The sequence below is a fragment of the Camponotus floridanus genome, unplaced genomic scaffold, assembly GCF_003227725.1.
Source record: "Camponotus floridanus strain SB8 unplaced genomic scaffold, Cflo_v7.5 scaffold38, whole genome shotgun sequence".
In the NCBI taxonomy this organism is placed as follows: domain Eukaryota; kingdom Metazoa; phylum Arthropoda; class Insecta; order Hymenoptera; family Formicidae; genus Camponotus; species Camponotus floridanus.
In genome coordinates this window covers 280,582-305,108 of record NW_020229525.1, presented here as the reverse complement: position 1 = coordinate 305,108, position 24,527 = coordinate 280,582, and the positions used below count along the sequence as shown (strand labels likewise).

General features: G+C 35.9%; 1 protein-coding gene across 5 annotated transcripts in view; it reads right to left on the bottom strand.

Annotated features, from left to right (window-relative positions):
- LOC105253422 (nuclear receptor corepressor 1) overlaps window positions 1–24,527 on the bottom strand; it is a 71,614-nt gene that overhangs the window by 28,873 nt on the left and 18,214 nt on the right. For 2 of the 5 annotated variants that reach the window (XM_025411156.1, XM_025411157.1), the window contains exons 3-8: window positions 8,618–9,308; window positions 5,537–5,992; window positions 5,021–5,326; window positions 4,373–4,792; window positions 2,981–3,025; window positions 2,209–2,565 (exon numbers count right to left, since the gene is read on the bottom strand). In XM_025411156.1, coding sequence (XP_025266941.1) covers window positions 2,209–2,565; window positions 2,981–3,025; window positions 4,373–4,792; window positions 5,021–5,326; window positions 5,537–5,992; window positions 8,618–9,308 — 2,275 coding nt within the window. Of the gene's footprint in view, window positions 1–2,208; window positions 2,566–2,980; window positions 3,026–4,372; window positions 4,793–5,020; window positions 5,327–5,536; window positions 5,993–8,617; window positions 9,309–22,761; window positions 23,020–24,527 lie in introns of those variants that run through there. The other 3 variants (XM_025411160.1, XM_025411158.1, XM_025411159.1) reach the window with 3 other exon arrangements.

The following is a 24,527-nucleotide window of genomic DNA, read 5'->3' as shown; positions in this document are numbered from 1 at the left end:
CAAAGAAAAAAAATATTAAATGAGATCACAATAAAAACGCAATATCAGTAAAATACACGAGAGAAGAGAAAACATAGTCCCATGCATGATCTCTAAGAGCGACGCGACTTCGTCAGGGCTGATCCATCCGAAAAAGCCCGATGCAAGTAGCCCTCTCAGCGGTACAAAGCGCAAAGAGCGATGCACTAACAAAATAAATATAACAAAATCTAGTCACAAGTCTTAAAAATAGAAATTCATTAACGTTAGTCAAAGGCCACTCACTCGGACAAGAGACGAACCGGCAGAAACGACACGAACAATCAGCATACTAACAATCAAATAGGCCGAATTCGAACGGCAACAGTAATGATGTCATAATGTGGTCGGCAATACCATATACAAAGAGGACAAAGCCAGTCAAACAGAAAACAACCCGTTAAATCTTAGGCATGTTTTTATTGTGATCTCATTTGATATTTTTTTTCTTTGTTTTTTATTAGAATCACTGAAGAAAGCTGAATTGAGTCCGAAACGTATGGAATAAAGCAAAAGGATCGTTAAAATTGAATTGTTGGAAATGATTTTTTCCACGCCCTACAACTGCGTTGGCTCTTTACTGCCTTTCACTACTCATTTTGATTTGTTAATTTAGAGGAGCCTTTAACATTGTTTATTTTATTAAAATAAACAAATAGAAATATTTTATTAAAATAAAAAAGTGTTTTTAAATTATTAAAGTGCAATACATGACAGGTATTATAATCATTTTTTACTGTTTTTTTGCTGTGTTTTAGTAATGTCGAAATAAACATTCACTTTTGAATATACACGATCTCAGTCATTTGACAATTAATTTCGATATTTTGATATTGAATTATATAACATTTGAAAAATAAAATCGTTATAAAGACAACCAATATCAGTTATTACATAAGAAACATATTTAGAGGATAATGCAATCTGCTTTTCTAATGTTTATTGTTCAAATGTTCTCTATAAACTATAGATGGTATAAAAGTATATATGCACGATTCACGATATATAATTTTACACGCATTCCCTCTTACACTCTTGCAGCTATTTTTAGTTGAGGATAATATATACAAATAAAGTATAATCATTTAGGATTGCATATCTCTGTCGATTCGAGTCATTAAACAGAATCTCTTTGTTTTTCAATATGTTATATATGACGAGATCAAAAAGTTCGGTGAATATCTGAATAAGAAAAAATTTATTAAAGTAAAATATATCAATTGCAATTAGTCTTTTTTAAAATATTCCCTCTGGTTTGCCACACATTTATTCTAACGTTTTTGGCATTTTTCAAAACAATGTTAAAATCTTCTTTCATAAATGTCTTTATTTGCACTGTCATGACTGTTTTTATCTCCGAAATTGATTGAAAACATTTCTCTTTCATTATTCTTTTCATTTTCGGGGAGGAATTTGAAGACACACGACAAATCTAGCGAATACGATGGAATACAAGTAGTAATTTTTTTTATTCGTTAAAAATTGCCGTATTAAAGGTCATGTGTGGCATAAACCGATATCATGATAAAAGATGAAATTATATTTACTCATTTAAAAAATTTTTTACATATCGTTTCGTAAACGCTATCTAATCGTACGAGAGATGTTTAGATTTTCATAAATGTTCTGAATAGTAAATCACCTATTTAATTGAACTATTTTGCTGATTTTCAATTTTCATTTGTTTTAGATATCCCTTTTTTCATATTTAACAAATTCTTTAACAAACTCTTTAACAAACTTTATGAAATTGATCAAATCATTTGAACATTATTTATTTTGAAAGTTATTGCAGCATCTTCATAAACTAATACTAACATTTCATGTTATTTTTTATCACATTTTTAAAGTTTAAAACAAAATTTAATATTAATGCGTTCTTCGAAATCCATATTCATACAAATTTTAATGAACCCATCTTCACACAACCGTAATTGAATAATAATTGACCGAACCGAATAAATTAAAACTTATCACTATTGTAAGGTTTTGTAATTATATATATCATAGTTAGAAATTCCTTCTCTTTCAACTATGGCATAATGTAGCGGTATTCACCGTATTTTTTGATCACAACTCATAGTTTAATGTACACTAATTAATATTTTAAAAAATAAAAAAATTGATATAAATTTTAACATGTGCATTTTTCGTATAGATTTTACTATATTTAATTATAATAAAACTTACTTTATTATTCGGATTATTTCGAGAACTACGCGTCCGTTGACGCGACTTTCGTAGAAGTTGTTTATAATTTTCCGTTTTCTTAGTGAGGTAGTAGTGATGTACACAATCTTGAACGCCCTTATGTTCTAACGATTGAGCTATCACTCCGTAATTTTTAGGGTGCTGAAGATATTTCTCCTTGAATGATTCATGCTCTACGGAACTCCATACATTGATCAATTTACGCTCACTATGCAAAGCTTCCAACTCTTCCGGTTGGAGCAGTCCATTACGATTTTGGAAGGCGATCCTTCGTTGCTTCGCATCCAACAGCAAAGGCGGTATAACTGCATACGAACGCATCTTCTTATCTTCCAACTGTCATAAATAATAGTTTTATTTAACTCTTTAGAACGTTAATAATAATAAAAAGGCACTGTTCTTATCAATATACTTTTGTGATGCATCACACATACAATTTTTATTCAGCTTTGTATTTTTTTTAACTCAATATTAAACGTACTATTAATTAATTAATTAAAAAGCATATTGATAAAACATTTTGACATATAAATAATATTTTTGCTTAAAAAATAGATTAATGTTTTTGGTCTTTACCAATAGTTATGGATCCAATATGTTTCTCTTGCTTATTATTACATTACGCTAATGTAATTTCAGTTTAATGATCAAACGCACGTTTTTGCAGAATTAATGGCGGAGTATATGATCCATAACTAATGTATGGTGTGAGGATAAAGGTGAAGGCAGCAAAAAAACGCACGTTACTAACCTGACAGGCTTTAATGGAATTTTTTAAATCTTGCAATGTTTCTTCCTGGGAAATCAGTAAAGGTTAGATATCTTCCATGAAGCATCATCAAATAATTTTAAAACAAGTATTAATTAAAAAAGAAAACACGGGAAACAAAAATAAAAAGAAATAAAAATGCCTAACAATACTTTTTCAGAAAATTATTAAATGAGAATTGATCGATGTAAAAATTTTCTAAAAAATTTTTCAAAGAAGATCAGATTTAATATGACATTGCAAAGAAACATTTTATTTCGAAAACTTTTCTACCGAGCGTGAATTTGAATCAATTATGATTTTATTATTTCACACATCTACTAGTACATCCGATGGTAACTTTCAATCATCTCCATCCATTTATCCAGTTTGCCATCCTTTCCCTGGTCCGTATACAGTAGAAGACCAAGATAGAAAACAAATGTCTAAAGATAGGAAGAAACTGTCAGTTACCATCCTTTGATTATAATAATGCAAACCTTTAGTTATTCGTTTGATGTGACAATGGCGCTTTCACAGAATTGCGCTCTAAGGAAAACGAAAAAAAAAAGAAATAAGACAAATTAATGAAAAAATTGACAAAAAAAATATTATGTTAATCTTCACTGTATTAAGAATATAAATAATTAAAATACTACTTATATATAAGCATAATTCGGTATAAATATATCAAGAAATTCGATGATGCAAAAGTTAAATTTATCATAATGTTGAATTATAAAATGCTGTTTTTTCTTTCTCCAGATTAAGATTATAAAGTTTTAGTAAAACTATATATTTATAATGTTCAATATTTATATTCAATTTATATGTAGCTTCATCAAATATCTTATACATCTTAAAGTACCATAATTAATAATTAGGAAAATAAATATTTAAGAAATTATAATAAAAAATTGTAGTAAAAAAATAAAATCTATTTGCCAAACAAATAATATTGATTAATTTACTATAAACATGTATTGAATCTATTAATTGTTCTTTGAAACAATATTTAAACAGACAAGTAATTACTATTTAAGTAATAAGTAACATTTTTTTGTCTAATGGCAACATCAGAAAAGAAACTTGCATACCAAGACAGTTTTTATTTTATAAATTAATATCACTGATGTCAACAGAACTGAGTAGATACTTCTGAATCGAATTTTAACAAGACTCAATAGATGTCTGTCAACAATATTTTAAAGTCCCCATTTTCAAGTTGTCAAAAAGAATGTTCATAAACGCTAATTTTAGTAACGTGCCTTCTTTTTACTATATTCCCCGTTCCATTTTTTCATCCTCACCATAGTTTTCTCTCTTTTGCAACGTGTCGCATCGCTCACTTCACGAGACTACTTGGATAAATAGAATGACAGTAACACGATATACCTCTTGTTCCTGTAAACCATCCATTATCTCTTCAAGATCAGCTTCACTCTTGATGCGAGCACCAACTCTGTTGAAACGTTCCTTGTCTTCCCTCTGTTTTCGCAACTCGGGAAACACCTTCTCGAAGAACTCACGGTTCTTTGTCTCCTTCGATTTCCTTTTCTGCGTCGCCTCCAGCCGTTCTACCTTCCGATGCCACTCTTGAACCAAAATTGTGTACGTTTGCGTTTGCTGCTGATGGAGAGACGCACGTTCGGTATGATCTCTCCGTAGCCTCGCTATGAGTCTGGTTCGCATACACGTTTGATGCCGCGTACGATTCTCTTGATACACACTCGTATCCGACGGTTGATTATATAAAGGTAGTTCTATTTTGGGGCCTAGTTTTTCCATGAGTCTATGAGCCTCTTCCGCCTTTCGCTGTTAATAAAAATATGCCAAATTAAAATTCATTAATCGATTTTTTTCTGTACGCTTAAGATATTAATATAATCAATCTAATTTTGACAACCTTTGATACCTATAACTCGTACTGATACACTGAGCGCAAAAGACAACGGGCGTAATCTAAATTTTATTTTTTTAAAACGTTTATAAGACGCTTAATATAATTAAAATGGATTAAAATATCACGTGTATATAATTTACCCTATTTTCAGCGTAGATCTTTTGTGCCAATGATTGATGCTTTGGTTGCTGCGATTGTTCCTCAATATTACGTTTGAGACCAGTCGCTTCTAAAGGCTTATTCGCTGCTTCTTCCAATTCTTTTATCCTCTTCCGCAACATGTTCAACTGATTCTCTCTCTTGGCGATTTCTCTGTCGACTTTGCCGATTTGCTGCAAGAGCTCATCCTTGGTACTTCTAAGCGCATCCTCTTGCGTATTCGGCTCTGGAAGAGTAGGCGAAATGGCTTCCGTTTGCGGCGTATATGCACCCACGGCAGGCTGCTCCTAGCAAAAATTCATCATATCATATTGTGTCGAATATAAATATAATTTATATTTATTTTATTGTTCTCCTATTTAACGATACGTCCAATTTATATTTATACAGCATTCTTTTATTTATTTCAATTTGTAGTTCTTTAAAGATATCTCCATTATATAGGTATAATGTGTCGGATTGTCAAAATAAATTCACCATTACATCATTACACTCACCCTGGTATCTATCCTAAGCGGTTGCTGCAACTGCACGACATGCTGCTGCTGCTGCTCCTGCTTACCGCCGCAAGGGTCCGCGGGCGACAAGCTCTGACAGCGCGACTGTGGCTGCGATTGCAGCTGCTGGACCTGCTGATGCGGCTGACCTAGACGAATCTTTTTGAAGGGCGGTGTGTCTTGCTGCAGACTGGCCATGTCGATGGCGGTGCGCGTACAATACTGATCCGGTTGGACGGGCATGAGGCCTACCCGCGGCGGGTTTCTTGCGTGCTGTTGATACTCGGACGCAGTTGGCGACGGTATCGGCGTCACCGACGAGCCGGTAGGCGGTAAGAGAGATATCCTCGGCCGATCGCCTCTGCCGGTTCCCATGCCGCTATACTCGGCCACTACCCCAACACCGACTTGCGATAGAGGACTATTGCTCACACTGATGGCGATCCTCTCGTTCACCTGAAAAGAAAACACCACGTCAGAAATTTTATTCCGCTCCCACTCTTCGTTGACTCGGTCTATCTCTCTCTCTCTCTCTCTCTCTCTTTTCTCTATCCGTTTCTATTCTATCTCATCGTCGTCTTACTTATTCTTTGCCAGAGGTTCAATTTATCTCTCGTTCCACTCTCTTCTAACCTTCTCGCCGCGAAACTATTTCAGGAAAATCGATGACCCGGTTCAAGAAAGCGCGCGATATATCCCCGTGACCGCTGCACTGTCCCCTACATCTCCCGCGCGCAATCATCTGTTCGAACTTGTCTTTTCTTTATTTCTATCGGTGGTTTGGTTTTGTGCACAATGCTGGCTCACTCGTTGTTCGTCGTGCTTTGTCCCGGACGTTGTTCGCAAAGCTAAGTTTCATAGTATCCATTATGTCGTAACGTACAAATTACTCTATAAGCCGTGACAATTAAATAACCAGCTCGAAATGTATGTAATAAATGTATATAAGAAACAAACAAAATACGATGCGATTGTGTACATATATACATGTAGGACGCGTACGTATGTAGCCCTGGAGTGGGCGACTGAAACTTTCACCCGCCCACTCGCATCGTGCTACGAGCTAAATATGATAATGTCTGTTAGAACTAAGTTATGCCGTGGATCTAACTTGATTTAAGGTTCGGGATACTTTATAAAAATTGAATAATCGATATTCGGTAATATATCGTTGCACGATTTATTAGAAATTTTTAAATAAATTTCTAAAAATCTCTTGAAATCTCATGAAAAATGAGAAATAGTTTTCATGAGAAAACTGATTGTGAACTTCATAATCGGATACAAAGTCTATTTAAATATTAAATATTAAAGGTTTTCTGAAAACTCGTGACTCAGATTTGTTGTTCAAAATTTCAAGTAGAAAGAATTTTTAAGAGATTTTTGAATGCAACTTTTCAAAATAAATTTTTTTATTATTATTGTGCGTTTTTTAACGCTTTTCACTCTATGGAGGAAACATAAAGAGCCATTTAAGTGCTAGATTTAAAAATGTACTGAAAATCTGAGTAACTTTTGTAAGATGAATGTTTCTTCATTTGTATAACATTTTTATATTTTCATCACAAAAAATTATATTGAAAACTATATACTATATATTCTATACTTTCAGATATTGAACAAAGATAGATATATATATTTATAATATATTTTAAATACATATAATTTATCTGACCAATCGGTGGGGATTGGCGATTACAATATAAGAACAAATGAATTATTTTTTTTTTAATTCTTTAAATTCCTTGAAAATTTCCTGATTTCTATAGGTATAAAAAATCCCTGAAAATTTTAGATTCTCCATGTTTTTCAAAAAGTAAACACCCTATATCGTAATCGCGAATTGCTATTTATTTGAATATACATGCGTGTTTAACAAAAAAACCGTACGCATATAAATACTTCAAGAAATATCAACTTTCTTTTATTTATATAACTCTTATTCCTTTTTATACTACTGATTTAACTCTTCTCTATAATTATATCCAAATGTATTTTTGATTACATACGTATATACATGCGGTTTTTCGTCATAAGAATAATTTGTCAGCATGATGAAATGCAACATCATTGTAAAATATATATTTAAACGTCTGGCAAGGATGTGCACGTCGTTTGGTTCATCAATTTCTGTGCTAACAATGACGTGCAATATTTAAAACTACAGAGTGTCAGCGCGCGTGAATCGTATTGTTAAAAGAAAAAGAAAAAAAAGAGGAGGACCGATAATCGGTGAAAGTCAAGGACGAGGCCCCGTCTGATACGGCATGCGTTATATGTTTGTGTTGCGTGATTGCGTACCCCGATTACTCTAGAATTCGATTATGAATATGAATCTCCAACTCCGATATTTTTTTACAAAAACCTCATGACGTCGCACTCATGATGCGTTGCTCGTTACAATCAAGGAATCGCTTTTTCGAATTGCTTTCAATTGACTCAATTGCTAGCGAACAACCACGTAAGCTTTCTACGGTATCAATCTTCTACAGATTGTTTCGAATAATGAGAAAATGAAAAAAATTCGAGTTCTTCATTTTTCAAGTTTTTACTTACTATACATCAACAATGGCCTTAATTTGTAGAAATCGCGAGATAAACGTAAATAAGTCTAAAAACAAAGTCTCCATAAAAAGCTGAAAATCCACGCCATTATACATGTGTTTGTACGCGCGCGTGTGCGTGTACGCGTTCATTTTCTTAATATTCAAATATTTATATCAAAAGGAGGATAACAAGAGGAGCGTTGAAAGAAGCAATTTTCTCGAGACGGAACTTGTCCGTTTCCCGTAGCTATTTCTCGACTTTATTGCAATTTTACAGTTGCTCTTGAGAAAAAAAAAGGAATCCTCGTCGTTCCCGGGCATGCTCGCGTGACCGTGACCGTTCGATGCGTCGCGACGCCATGCGCGTATATCGGGGATATCCCGACCGAGACGACAGACCTCTAGGAAAAGGTGACGAGGAAGCGTTTGCGCGCGCACACACACACATATATATATATATATTTATATATATATATATATATATATATATATATATATATGTGTGTGTGCAGTTTCGCGCCATGGAAATACCTACGTTCGTGGTGCCGGCGCGATACGCGTCTCTCGCGGTATAGGCAGTCCCGGTGAGCGGCGGCGGCGGTGTTTGGCTGGCGATGACGGTCGGCTGGTTCGGAGGGGGTGCGGGCGCGGGAGCGGGTATGGGCACGGGGGCCGCCGGCGACGGTGCGGTGGTGACGACCGCCGCTACCGCCGGCGCCGACACCGAGGTCGGCGGATAGGAATGAATGTAACGGAGCATCGATGGTAGAGTGACGTAAGGAGTGCCACTCGCGGCACCGCCACCGCCACCGCCGCCGCCACCGCCGCTGCCAGCGTTGCTGCTCGCGGCGCCGTTGCTCGCGTTGCTGTTGCTCACGCTGTTGCCACCTGCCGCTGCGGATAAAACGTTCGGGACGCCACCGTTGCTGCCACCGCCGCCGTTGCCGCTCGCACCGCCGTTGCTCGCGTTGCTGTTGCTCGCACTGTTGCCACCACCTGCCGCTGCGGATAAAACGTTCGGGACACCGACCACGCCGCCGTTGCTGCCGCTGCTCGTGGCGGTGCTAACTCCAGCGACGACGGCAGGACCGCCCGCGGTTGCGGCAGCGGCCGCGGCCGCCGCGGAAGACGCGGCCGCGCCACCCTGCACGTACGTCGCTCCCGTTCCTACCGTCCTCGGAGACACCGGGCTGCTGCTCTTGATGTTGACATAGCTCTGCGTTGGTCTGCAATCGTCGTAAAATTGCATTAGACTCGACGACAGAGAGATTCGAGTACGATAGACCCGAGGCGAAAAGAGTCTCGCGAGGATCAAATTATTTTATTTTCGCTGCTGTATCAATTATTAGGCGCGTTATTAAATTTGCGACTGTAAATTTGATTTTTCTTGGGCGATTTATCTATTCTATATTACTTTGTCGAGTAATTTAATTGTTCATTTATTCTTTGACAATAATACGCGAAAGTATAAAAGTACAGATATAAACGCGAGATATAAACGCGTCAATCTGAGATAACCAACACCATTTGCGAACACCATTTAAGCCTTTCATAAACAGATGAGCCGATATGATATTCCGTAGTTGGTAAATTGATTAGAAGTATATAGGCACATTGAGATAATATTACTATATTTAAAGATTTAAAGATCGATATTTCATGTTCCTTTTCTTCATATTCTATTAAAGAATTCATAATTTCATCATTTATAGCACTGTCCTGTTTTTAAGAAAATGGAGCAAATATAAACAGCGAAATAATCCAAATCGCACCAACATTATTAATCATTTGGCAATAATAAATTAAGCCCGATTTGATTTATTCTACATTATTAAAATAAGTAAATAAATAAAAAAAATAAATATTCTGTCATAGATGATGCATTTGTATGAATTTACGGAGTATATTTTTGAAAAAAATATTTTACACATAAATACTGAGTGATAAAAATGATATCAGAACGATATACACACAGGACAATCTCATCATCTCTCAGTATTTATATTAATCATTCAACGAACTTGTGTTATAACTTGTGTTATCAAAACCGCGTCGCAGCAGTTCGTTTATCAGCTCGTGTGTCACCGGCACACGTCATACACACGGTTGATCCAATTTGACCGGCTTAGAAGAAAAAGAAAACTGTCAAGCATACGATTGACAGCGGCCTAACAACTTTATAGTCGATCGATATCCATCGCTTTTTTTTTCTCTGTCCAATCACGTTTACTATTCCGTCGAAGCTTCTGATTCCTTTTCCGAAGGCCATTCTGCAATTCGAAACGGCAAAAAAACACTTTCTCTTAAATTCGAACATTTCGCCAATTAATTAATATTGCGCGTTCTTTCTCTTTTTAGTCAATAAAATGATGTATTGCCGAATTGAATAATTCGCAATAGTATCGCGTAAAAAGTATTCCGTGTTATTTTGTACTTGCATGGATTCAATAGTCGCACCGTTTTTATAGACAGGGATTACATGCTATTGACATACATGTAAAAAAAAATATATATACATCGATAACGACCGAGCGAGATAACACAAGAATTACTCGAGACCACTGGATTAATATCAAAACACTTATAGCGAGACTAACATGAGGAAGTAAAACTGGATAGATATTTTTAAGATATTCTGCAAAAAATCAACATTTTATCTGCCTACTTAGAATTTTTAAATTTTTATCGTTGTAATAAATTCCGTAAAGAAAAAAATAACATACTTTACACATTTGACGAAATGATATTTTATAATCACCTGGTGTATACTATTTCATCATGGATCCTCTAGCAATTGTGAACTAAAATTATCGCTTAAACAGTACGCATTGATAACTCTCATTGAGAGAACGAGAAAGAGCGAGCTAGAATCGTGATAATAATTTAAATGTGCGCTTTAGTTGACTAATTCACTTGGCGATCTGGTTCATTAACTCGTCGGATGTTTACGCGAATAACGGTACTCGCCGACGAGATTTCTCGAATGTATCTCGTCGAACCAGCCTATAATCACGTTGAATCCGCTGCGAGTACGTCGCAAAGGAATGCACGGAAATTGCGGGGCATTAATCCTGAAATAAGCAGGACCGAGAAGCATATATACTCGTATAATAATAGTGTAATAAAAAAATAAAAAAAAATATTGCAGAATTAAAGTTATATTTAATTATATTGAATTGTACTGTATTTATTTATTTATATTGAATCATTATTATAATTTAATATTTTATTATATAATATTTAAAATATATTTAAAATATATTATTATATAATATAATATATTTAAAATATATTATTATATAATAATATATTTTAAATATAGATGAATTTTTTTAATTATAAATGTTAAGCCACTTTAAAAGAAAAGAAAATTTGATCAAATTTTCGTTAAAAAAAAACTCATTATCGGGAAAAAACTCTAATGAGTGAGTCTATAAATCTAGTTAACTCAGAATAAAAAATGTGATTGCAAAAATTGCAATTTCTCTACTTCCACTCTCCTCGTCAGGAATCACGCCGGTGGTTATTAATTTAATTGAACTAATTAGTGATCTTGACAGCATCGAGCACTAGATGTTAAATGGAATGGATCGATATCGAATGGTTCGAGTGTTAATGTGAAAAAAAAAGAATATAGTCTATCTTGCTAAATGCAAGTTTTTCTCAGTAACGTGCATCATCAATCAGTAACGAGCAAATTGCGGTTGCATGATTAAGTTTGCACGATAACGGTAATAGATCGAGATTAAATAGTGCTTCCATTACTAAAATAATAATAAAAAAAGACTGTAAACGATAATCGAAATAAAAGATTGAAACGTTCATATTCTTAAATTCGAGTTAACTGCGCTTTAGATGAGATATGAGATTTGTGATACACAGAGAAAAATATCATTCTACTATAAAGAAAAGCGATTATTCAGTTTATTTTTCTTTTTTTAAGTAATAGTCATAGTAATAGTACACAGTAATAGTTTTCTTCAACAAAGAATATATTCTTGATAATAGTCTTAAAATATAATCATTACAAGTATTATAAAATCTCATTATCATGTACTCAGAAGAAGAATTTATTTTCTCTTCAAGAATATTGTAAAGTTGTATCAAAGAAAAACCAAACTTACTTTACGTCAATTCTATGTAGTAAGCAAATTTTTATTTTAATATTCTTGACTAAAATATTGCACTTACAATTCAGAATATATTCAATTAAATTTAATGCTTGTAGTGAACTTGTGATATATTTGCGAATATATAAACTTATGATATATTTAAAATAAATAATATTTACTCGAATACAGTATACATTTTTCTCTGTGTACAGAGCTAGTCTAGTTCTTGGAGAAAAAATTAAAAATCGAATTGTCTGTCATTCGAATACACAGAGAAATATATCATTCTACCAAGAAAAGCGATTACTCAGTTTATTTTTTTTTTTTTCAAGTAATATTTTTTTTCAACAAAGAATATATTCTTGATAACAGTCTTAAAATATACTCATCACAAGTGTTAGAAAATCTTATTATTATGTACTCAGAAGAAGAATTTATTTTCTCTTCAAGAATATTATAAAGTTGTATAAAAAAAAAATCAAACTTACTTTACGTCAATTCTATGTAGCAAGCAAACCAAATTTTTGTTTTAATTTAATATTCTTAAAATACTGTACTTAATAAAATTCAGAAAATATTCAATTAAATTTAATGCTTGTGATGAACTTATGATATACTTGCGGTTATACAAACTTATAATATACTAAAAATAAATAATATTTATTTGAATAGAGGATACATTTTTCTCTGTGCGCATGAAAAACCTTTCCGATAGATATACATGTGCCTGTTAAATAACGCAAAGCAACCGTATAATGGGGTTCATCGAGTTTCGTTAAGAAGAAATAGATTACAAGATCGGCGAAATCCATAATTGATACGTGTTAATCCGGGTTGACGCCTGATGCAAAACGTCATATTTTCTCGAACGCGATCGCGCGATTTGTCCCACGCAAATAACATTCGCGTCTAGCAACGACCTCGTTCCTGACTGATCCATCTTTCTCTCTCTTTCTCGCGCGTATTTCAGCCCCGAAGGTTCCCATCGATCGCACCCCAGGCAAAAGCGAGTCGTCGGCCTGACCCGCGACATTCGCGAGGAATTATCGACATCCAGTACCTGATATAGCGGGATAGTTATTTCTCACATTTTCTCTGTTTCAACCATGTATTTATCTCGATGCACAAAAATATCGGAGTACTCGATGCACATTTGATTCTCCGATTCGATCCAAAGATGAGATAAATTTAAAACTGTACGAAAGGTTACCGTTTATTTTCGTGATAAATAATTTCCACGATTTTTATTTTAGGAATACGTCGAAACAAACAACAGTTCCATTTTAACGGGCCGCTCGTTCGACTCGTTTCGTCCGCTGTTGCTATAGCAGCGTAAATTATGCGTGCTCCATCATCATTTCCACCCGAGAATGCGTAAAGTCATCTCGCGAGAACGCATTTCGATTTTGCGTGCAGGTTTAAAATTAGATGTAGGTGAAGGGGTAGGCGCGAAATAAGCGGCCGAAAAGAAAAGACGGCCGAGCGAGAGAGGAGGGCCCGAGTGGAAGAAGCGTACCGAAAAGAAACGGGGAGATCCGCAAAGGGAGAACCGAAGGAGAAATTATGGGTACCTGGCGCGGCTCAAACAGCCGGCCAATCGCATGACGCGTCGAAAACGATTCGCGGCGGAATAGTTGCCATTGGCGTTCCGCACGGCAGCGTTCCTACTCGATGGACGACATTTCGGCGGCAGCGAGCCACACGTGGCAGAATCCCTTGCGCATGCGCCGCGGAGCCGGTTCGGAGCGGAAGAGAAAGAGAGAGAGAGAGAGAAAGGGAGGAGAGAGACGAGACGCGCAGGAGTGTTCGCGCGCGGTTCCGCGTGTCGGTACCAACGCGACGGACGGACGGACGCGCATGCGCAGCGCGCTCCTCGAAAAGGGTGAATGCGCCTGTCGCTCGGCTCGGCTCTCGAGAGTGCGACGTTGCCGTTTCTCTCTGTTGCCGGATCGCTGCAACAGAGGCGGCTGGACCCCACCAAGCGCCGAGGCCAGCTTCTCCTGCCCGCGTTACTCGCTAACGGATTACGGAAGGTTAATCGGTGACGGACGAGAGTTCGTTGTTCAACCGCAATTGCCCTGTCGATTTCCTTTTTTTCGGATTCTTCTCTTTTTCCCCTCGATGGAAACGAAGGCTAGAGTTTCTCTTTATCCCAGATGCATCTTGAATCATTCGCCTCTTGCGCGAATTCCCGAAGAAGTTCACGAGAAGCGCAAAAATACTAATCGGGCCGATGAAAGATTGTCAGCAATTTCGAGATAAGCCAGCTCGCGGCGAGAACAATCGACGCGAAAAAGCTTACTTTTCAAAAATATAAGTCGACCTGAGCGAATACAACGAAGCGCACAATGGATGCGCTTCTTGTGCAGCTGGTAACGTGACGGGCTGTATTTAGCGGTATATTATCAAAGCGAAGTACGTCGCAAAAACAGAGCGACGGAATATTGCGACATATAAATGCACGCTTTGCGATATGAGCATACGCTATTCTTTGTCACGCCTTGCACTTTCGTATCTGCATTTTCACTATGCGTAGTATTCATTGGAAGAGGCCTCGACTGGCGCATATATTGCGTGTATCGAGACGTATACATTAAGAGAGAGTTTCAGTCTTTGCCCATGAATGCGTAGAAAATTCGAAAAATATCGGACCTTTAATAAAATATTCATTCATTGTGAAAAAAATATCTTATCAACAATTAAAAATCTCCGTTGATTAAAATAAATGTCGTAAAATCTATATCAAATGCAACTTAAATCTTTGCTCGGTGATTTAATTATATATATATTCGTCAATTAAAGTTCGATACAAATTGAGAATTCAAGCCTCCTCGGTCCAATGGTGGCCATGAAAAATAAAATAAAACGCTTCCTTGCGATGATTTGAATTTATCCCTCAACCTTCTAGAAGAGAGTGAAATTATCTCGCACGAGGGAGATCGGTCGTCGTAAACGAACGGATGTGAAATAGAGCGGATCAGTCGTACATCCGAAACGCTTTTACCTTGCTAGAAACTCTACCTATCTACCTACTTCGGACAAAGAGATTTACGTGATACGCGAACGAATTCATCGCGGGCACTCATGACGGAACGCGAGAAAATTCTTCGCCAAATCGAAGACGAAGTCAGTGCGAAATGAAAGTAAATATCGCATCTCTGTAGTTTTGAAAAAAAAAAAATTCTAGTCAACGTGCGCTGAAATTCTAAAATATCGGAATTTTCAATAGCGTCATCGTCATTCATAGGCAGCATTAGCATTAATTTATATTTATCCAGTATTGACGCGTCGTCTCTTTATTTGCAGTTCCTGAAAAGAGCTTGTTAACGTCGCTTTCGAAAAGAAAGCGCGACATGTGTTCCGTATAATTGTGTTTGCGAGAAAAAATTAATTGGAGATGTAATGATAAAAAGAGAAAAACAAAAGTTTTTTTAGAAAAATCACAAAAATTATTTCTCAAAAATTTTCTAACACACACCTAAATCGAGGCTGACATTTTCCATCAAATTCCGAACCGTCAGCATTTTTTTTCGGCCGTCATTCCGAGGAAAACTATCTAGTTTGAGCGGGCCGAGAAAGCCGGCGGACCAAAGTCTTAATAATTTTCACGCCTCTGGGCGGACCCTCGGTGGAAACCCGCTGCCCCGTCCTTTCTGGCGCCGATTAAAATCGGCATTCGCTCGCTCGCTCTCTTCCAACGAACCGATGGAGGCTCTTTCTCGACTATGGGTTCTCGATGACGTAACGGTCACTGACCCCCTCCCACTTCTGGCGAGTCCTCTTCTTCCCGCCGCCCTCCTCGCCCCCCTCCTCGCCCCGAAGCTTCTCTACACCCCCACCGTGCCCGGTTGTCATCTATTCTTTCTCCCTCTGACGGGTGATGCGCGCGCGATATAGCGTTCGTTATACGCGTGCATAGGTCAACGCGAGGAGGAGGAGACGCTCTCCGTGTATGTGTGTGTGCGCACACGCGCACATGTGTGCGTCACGTGTATTGTCAGATCTGCCGTATGAATGCACGCACGCACGCACGCACGCATGCGGCGAATACGAAGCGCGCCATCGTCGTCGTCGACGAACGCTGCGGACGTTTCACTTTACGACGAATCATTAAGTTTCGGGTGCCTTCCCGTCGTCCCCCCCTCGGCCCCCCTCCTCCTTCCACCCTTACCTTCCGCTCTTTCCCATCCCCCGTCGACTCCATTTTGTACTCCTAGTACCAGCGTATCGCTCGTACGAATAAAACGAAGCTATCGCGCCTTCTACTTGACCACGATGTTTATTCGTGACCAAGGAAACGCGATAATTGATGCGCGATTATATTTCCTTCGTTTCGCGTAATATCGAGAAGATCGGGAAAAATTGTCACGTGCGACGCGCACAGAAAAAAGTGTCGGATCAAAACTTATATACTTAACTTGGCGCGTTTATTGTTTTGTATATATGGAACAATTTATAATCTTCTTAGAAAAATTTAATAATTTTAAATTTGAACAATATTATAGTCTTATTTTAATATTGTAATTGTCATCTCAAGAATATATAATTATTTAATTCTACTTTAAAGAAATTAGTTTAATATTGTAATTTTCATCTCGACAATATATAATTATTTAATTCTACTTTAAGAAATTTATAATCTTTGATTTAAAAATGTTATTTTCCATCTAACATTGTTTCTTTTCCATTCAAGAAAATTAAATCTTAAATCGTAAGAATATATTTTTCTTGATTGAACTATATAAAATAGCTTCATTCAAGCAATTATTCAAGCAATTATATTTTTCTTTAATTAACGCAATATAAATCTCATTTCAAGATTTGTTAAACATGTTAAAATTAAATATATTTTCAAAACAAGAATGTTCTTTCTTCCTGCACAGAAAAAAAATAAGTGTCAAATCAAAACTTATATACTTAAACTGACGCGTTTATTGTTTTGTACATACATAACAATTTAATAATTTTAAATTTCAACAATATTATAGTCCTATTTTAATATTGCAATTGTCATGCATTTCTCAAGAATATATAATTATATTTAATATAAATATTATATAAATATTTAATTCTATTTTTAAAAAATTAGAATCTTTGATTTAAAAATGCTATTTTCCATCTAATATTGTTTCTTTTCCATTCAAGAAAATTAAATCTTAAATCGTAAGAATATATTTTTCTTGATTGAACTATATAAAATAGCTTCATTCAAAAGCAATTATATTTTTCCTTAATTAACGCAATATAATCTCATTTCAAGATTTCCATGTTAAAATTAAATTTTTTTCAAATTTTATCAAATTAAATTATTTTCAAAACAAGAATGTCCCTTTTTTCTGTGCATATCGATTAATATCCGGTGATGGGGATCGTAATAAAAGGGCCGAGAGATGCAATGACGGAGATTAAGATCGCGTTTCCATCGGACAGAAATATTATTCGCGACTGATGCGTCGACGAATGATGAATTTCAAATAAGCGAATACGTTATACGTCGCCTCTGAGACGCGCGAGTTCGGATTTCTGATGTTCCAATGTCCCAGACACGTCCCGACAAATGCAATATGACGGGAATTGTTCGACATACGCGAACTTTCTTTTTATTAAGCGCCAATATTTTTTCCTTTTACGAGCGCTTCTTAAAAACGGGTAATAAATGTGCTACGGGTAATAAAAAGGAAAAAGAAAATATGTTTGGCTTGTAAATATAAAATTGCGCTTACGTGTACTTTCCCGTATATGTATTTGTAGAGTCTATAAATTATTCCGCGCATAAATTACTCTTTCTTTAGAAATTTCAAGTGAATGCATTTTTTTTAAATATTAAAAAAAAATGCGAGGCACCGGGCAAATTTGTCAAAATACATACAACTGTCAAAGAACGTTAATTACGTGAGCATTACTATTTCTCATTCGTCATAATTCAAGGATCAGTCGATGTCTCGCGCTGAAAGTAAATTTCGAACACGTGTCTCTGGCGCGCAGATATGGACAAACAAATTTACGGAGATCTTGATAACGGTGCAAAAATAGCGAACATTAGTATCGGAAGAAGAGAGGACAGCTCGTCGCCCGTATATCGCGATGCATGTGTCTTGCTTCGCTTCGCGAGAGAAAAAGAGAGAAAGAGAGAGAGATGCAGGGAGGGGGGGTCGAGAGAACACATGCACAGGAGGGAGAAGCGTTAGGATCAATAGCCCATGTACACGAGCTAACATGGTACATAACTTATATGAAACACGTGAAAGAGCGAATAAGAGAGAGAAGGAGAATGAGCGAAGAGCTGAAAGATCGAATGTAAATGAAAGTTATCAATGAAATTTAAATCGCGTTAAATTCCAAAGAGCATTATACTTTTCGGCATATTTCCAAACGTCAACTTGTTTCCCTTCCCTGCCACTTTTCAGCGAGTATCAACGACAGTTTTAGACGCGATCGATGTCATCGATGCTTCCTTGATCTCCCGGATACACGTGATCGGCTGTCGCGAACTCGCGAAACGTCATCACGACCCATTTCTCGCAGTCTTATTTTTCGCGCGATCAAATTAACGCCAGGAGGAAGGAGGAATCGACCGACATCGTCGCGGCAACCGCGATATTTCTAGCCTTTCCGTGATAAAGATACGTTATGGAATATCGCAAAATTCCAAGTGCAAATTATGTAAAATATTAAAAAATGCGTCGTAAATCAAAAATTCTCTCTCTCTCTTCCTCTTTGAAATGTGACTTGTATAGACTTGATTCGTGTTATATAAGATCAATGCTGACGACTGCGAGTGTGTTATTGATATTGTGTAGAATTTGTAAACACTATCATCCTCGCAAAATTTCAGAAAAAATATTTCGTGGAAAAAGAGGAAAAAAAGATTGACACTTAAACCTCTTGTATTTAATTCTTTTGACGCCTTCGTTAACGCTATTGCCTCAGCTTTTTTCACCTGATATACATAAATATTTATTATTTGCGATCCTAATCAATGACAACAAATACTTTGATATTTTTCATTACGATTGGTCTTAGAACATTGTGCGAGGAATGTCGTAAGCAAAACAATTATCTAGTTATGAGTCAACATAACGTATTAAGATATGAAAGACTAATAATTAAAAATAGATAACTATTTAGAAATATTTCAAACAAATATATAGGTAAAATGATATCAGTTTTATCGTGTTACGTACACAAAGTGAATATCAGTTTTTGATAAGAATTTAATTATAAATTTAAAAAATTTTGTATTACAAACATTTCTTTCGATGTAACTAAATTTTAAATTATTCAAAGATTTAATCTTCAATCTTGTAAAATAATTTCATAGAATGAAATTTTTCTCTAATTCTGTTTTACAGAAAAAGTCGACACGTTAAGTTTGCGCATATATCAGTTAAATCACGTGAATTTTATCAGCTTTTTTTGTAACACTTATCACCATTCGCGCAAATTATGTACATGTATATATGTATCGGGTAGTATTTTTAGGTTAAAAAAAATCTGCGTGCAAAACAAACAAAAAAAAAAAAATTTTGTCGTAACGCTTGAATATTTTCGCAATCGTTCTTTGAGAGTTTTTATCTCATTAATCATTTCTCTCGCTAAAAAAAGAATACCGAGCATCAATTTGTGTGCACGAGTGTCCCGTTTAAACACACATATTTCGCACGTGTATGTTTTACGCGATGTCGCTTCTTCTTTTTCCCAGGACACCGTTTTCAATTTATTTACGAGACATCGAGTCGCACGGCTGCGCGTACGTCATAAATGTATGTTATGTAATTTAAGGGCAAACTACTCGCAAGAGAGATCGAGTTTTAAGTATCGGCATTATCTCGCATCGCGAAATATTGCGCTTGTTATAAAGGAAAATATATACGCAAGTGCCTTTTATTGTCGCATCCGAGAATGCATCATTATTCGTTGAAAAAAAGTTAATCGCATTTTCGTACATATATATTTTAAATACGCATCCGTAAATATCGCATCGTAGATGTAATCTTTCAAGCCAGTTAATTTCAATCATAATTCGTTATTTCGCGAAAAATCTAACGAAAATTAATGCGCTATCAATTAAATTTTTTTTCCGAGATATCTTATCTCGAAAACACCTTTTTCGATAATCTATTATCATAAAGTCACAAATTTATTGACAGGAACGTATCAACACGTGTGTGTGTGTGTGTGTGTATATATGTATATGCATATACAGGGTGTCAGGGCAATCTTTTTTCAAAAAAAAGCTCTTGCAGCTTACCTCGAGAGCTTTTTAAAACACTATAATAAAGTATTTTTTTCATTAAAATATTAATTTTTTATTAATTGCAAATTACATATTTTCTTCGAAACAATTATGTGTTTTCTTTACACCAATTGATTCACTCATTATTTTGTATATAAAAGTATTAGGGTAAGATAATCGAAAAATGAATATTTTACTAGATATTTTATGGTTTATGTAAAATAAAGATATTATTTTATGCCTTACTCGAAAAGTACTCAATGAAAAAATACTTTATTATAGTGTTTTGGAAAGCTCTCGAGGCAAGCTACAAGAATCTGCAAAAGTATATAGAGTGTCCCATTTAAAAAGTTGGAGGTGACCTTCACGTGATTTTCAGGTGATTCTTTAAAGTCAAATTAATGGCACCATCTTATGTCCTCCTTCAAGCCATACAACTTTGTTTAAAACATTTTTGTCTTAAACTTATGGATTTTGAGATATTTCGTAGATTAACCCTACCCTTTATGTGTATATATATATATATATATATATATATATATATATATATATATACACACACTGAGGGAAAAATTGTTTTATATCAAATAAATTTGTTTTCGTTTCAAACTTTTGCTTTAAATGGAAGGAATTGTTTATTTCATTTAAGCAAAAGCATTTAATTTTAATTAAATATGCATGTTATATTAAGTACATTATTTTCATTTATATACTTTTTATATTTAAATACTATTTTCGTAAAATATATACTGTAATTTCTTAAATTAAATATATTATTTTTTAAAATTAAAAAATTTAAAATTTTTAATTTAAAATTATATTTTTTTAAGCATATATATATTTTTAAACATATGTAAATAAATACTTAACTTAAGCAAACAGACGTTTTGAATACAAGTAAATACGTGATTAATACCCACCGAATAAACATCTTTCTTGAGCAAACTAAAATTTTATTTCAAGATAATTTTTTCCTCAGTGTATGTAATTTGCAATTAACAAAAAATGAAGACTTTAATGAAACAAATACTTTATTATAACGTTTTGAAAAGCTCTCGAGGTAAGCTACAAGTTTTTTCTTTTTGGGAAGACTGCCCTGACACCCTGTATATATGTTACGGATGCGAAGTAAAAATTGGATTACCTTATATACGCGGTCGCGGTCGCACACGAGTACGTCGAGCGTCGTAAGCGCGTGCATGCGACGAGAGAGTATCGAGAGATCGCGCCGCGTTATCACCGTCGCTTATCCTTCGACCTCGTTTCCCCTCCCGTCGCTCCAACTCTACCAGACACGCCGGTCTGATTCATAATCCATAGACAACAGCCGCCCCTCGTTTCCTCCTACTTGCCGTCGAGTTAACCGAGTAGAGCGCGTATGCACGCTGGCGAATTTAATCTCGCAATTTTCCCGCGCGACGAGGACTCATTCCCACCGAGCCGAGCTCGAAAGTTGACCGTTCGTCGAAAAAGATCCATTGTCCGAGTAAACGAGATCCTCCGGGCTACGTGTTGAGGAAAGAAGAGACGCAAAGTCGAGAGGAGGAAGAGGGAGCGATATCTCAAACAGATATATATATATATATATATATATATATATATATATATATATATATATATTTGACGAGGAGCGAAAGGAAGGTGGAGGACTTGAATGGGTACTCGTCTAAATAAAAGATTATCGCGACTGAAAGCGCGATACGCGAAGAGAGGACGGATATCCATAAAGGGGATTAAAGGTTCATTCACGCTCGCGGATGCTCAGATACATTTCATAATCAAAGCGAAGCGAAAGCGCTACGAGCGAGTGTAAATGGATCTTAATTAAGAGAGACACGTGTTCGCTCTCTCTCGCTAAAACCTATGCATATGTGGTACTGGAACGCGTATCGCAGCGAGGTAGTTTCAAGATATTCCGTTCTCCTCCTTTCTCGGGTAACAATGTAACGAGAAACATTTCCTTTATATTATACGTAGGATAACGTTACGTTTTAATATGAAATTTTCGACGCAGGCTTCGCACCAAGCTTTTAAAATGCTTCAAAAGCGGAAAGGAAATTCAAGACTCTTTCTCTCCATTTGGTCTCTTTTTCTCTACGATAAGCGTGTTTCGAAAGTTCGATGATCCCGACCGATTGCTGCGATAACCCGTATGCTCGTTTGTATCGTAAATACGTCGGGAAAACATCCTACATCCGCTGTACCTCGCGCGATGGAGCGGATAGCGAGGTTAGAATTTTCGAAGCGTGGCGGCCAGGATCCACGAGATCGCGATCCGGAGAGTTCCCGTTAAAGCGCGATTAACGGGAATCGTTGGCGAGAGAGACTTACATCATCGTGCAAGCGCGTAACCTTGGCTTTCATGGGGATCTCTCGTATGCGCCGGGTGCATTCTCCTCATTGCGCATTCCGTTACCGCTTCTCCGAGTCTAAATCCAACACTGGGAACACTCGCACTCTCGCACTCTCACAAAACAGGTCACCGACGATGACGAGTCGACGAGACGCGAATGACGGTTGACGAATCTTCCGAAAGATCGCGGCCGCGAGGATGAGCGCGAGAGGGTTAAAGATCAACGTGTATCGTTTGACGTTTGAGGTTAGATTCGACAGGTAGCAGTAGTGAGTGGTTTGGCGCGCGGCGCGCATGCGCGGAGCGTGAGGCGCGATCGGACGCGCGCAGGAGCGGATACACCGCGCGATCTCTCGCATCGAATTCATGGATTTTATAAATAGATCGCGACATTAGCTACACGCATTTCCAATATCCCGAGAGAGGGGGAAGGAAGATAATGTCGGATCGTTTTTCTTGTCTGTCTGACGTAGATAGAAATCTGGATAATTTTGCCGGTAGAAAACAACGGCTTGCTTGACAGGCGAAAGACTTAGATTTCATTTCCGGTCGGGTGAAAACTCGCAGAGCGGAGAGTTTGAATGAAAATACTAAAAGCAAACAAGAGTGAAAAACTAGAACCCGTTTTAAGCAGGATTAGTAGAGCCTAATAGAAGCCATGTATAACGAAAAATCTTTCATTTCCGATAACAAAAAATCTTTCATTTCCGACACGTCACAGAAATACACTATTATTAGAAAATAAAGGATAGAAAAATCAAATGTGTGTGGACGTGTGCGACTTTAATAAACGTAATAATTGTCAATCTAGTTAAAATAAAATTAATTAAAAATTTAAAATTAAAAAAATAATCAGAAATAAAATGAAGAATAGAAAGATTAATTATTCTTTCTGCCGTAACCCAATAAAAAAGTATATAGTGTAATAAAAAAGTATTCAGACCATTCAAATATTCTCTAATGATACTCAACTTTAAAATAAATATAATAATTGTTCGTCTATCTAAAATAAAATTAATTTAAAATTAAAATGGAAAAATCAGAAATAAGATGAAGAAAGATCAATTATTTTTCTCTCTCGCCCCCTTCTTTCTACCGTAACCCAATATGCGCTATAAAAAATATTTAGACTATTCAAATATTCTATAATGATAAACTTTAATATAAATATAATAATTATTCGTCTATCTGAAATAAAATTAATTTAAAATTAAAATGGAAAAATCAGAAATAAAATGAAGAATAGAAAGATCAATTATTCTTTCTGCCGTAATCCAATATGTGTAATAAAAAAGTATTCAGACTATTCAAATATTCTATAATAATACTCAACTTTAATATAAATATAATAATTGTTCGTCTATCTAAAATAAAATTAATTTAAAATTAAAATGGAAAAATCAGAAAAATGAAGAATAGAAAGGATCAATTATTTTTCTCTCTCGCCCCCTTCTTTCTACCGTAACCCAATATGCGCTATAAAAAATATTCAGACTATTCAAATATTCTATAATGATGAACTTTAATATAAATATAATAATTGTTCGTCTATCTAAAATAAAATTAACTGGAAATTTTAAATTAAAACCTTGGAAAAAAAAATTGTTTTGAAAATGTCAATTTAATGCAGGATGGCCGATTTTGCAGAGTGACCTTGATCCGTCACTGATTACGCGTTATGATCCCACCACGTCTCGTCACGCGTCTCATCTCGAGGTCGTATCTCGTGCGAGTGGCGAGTCAT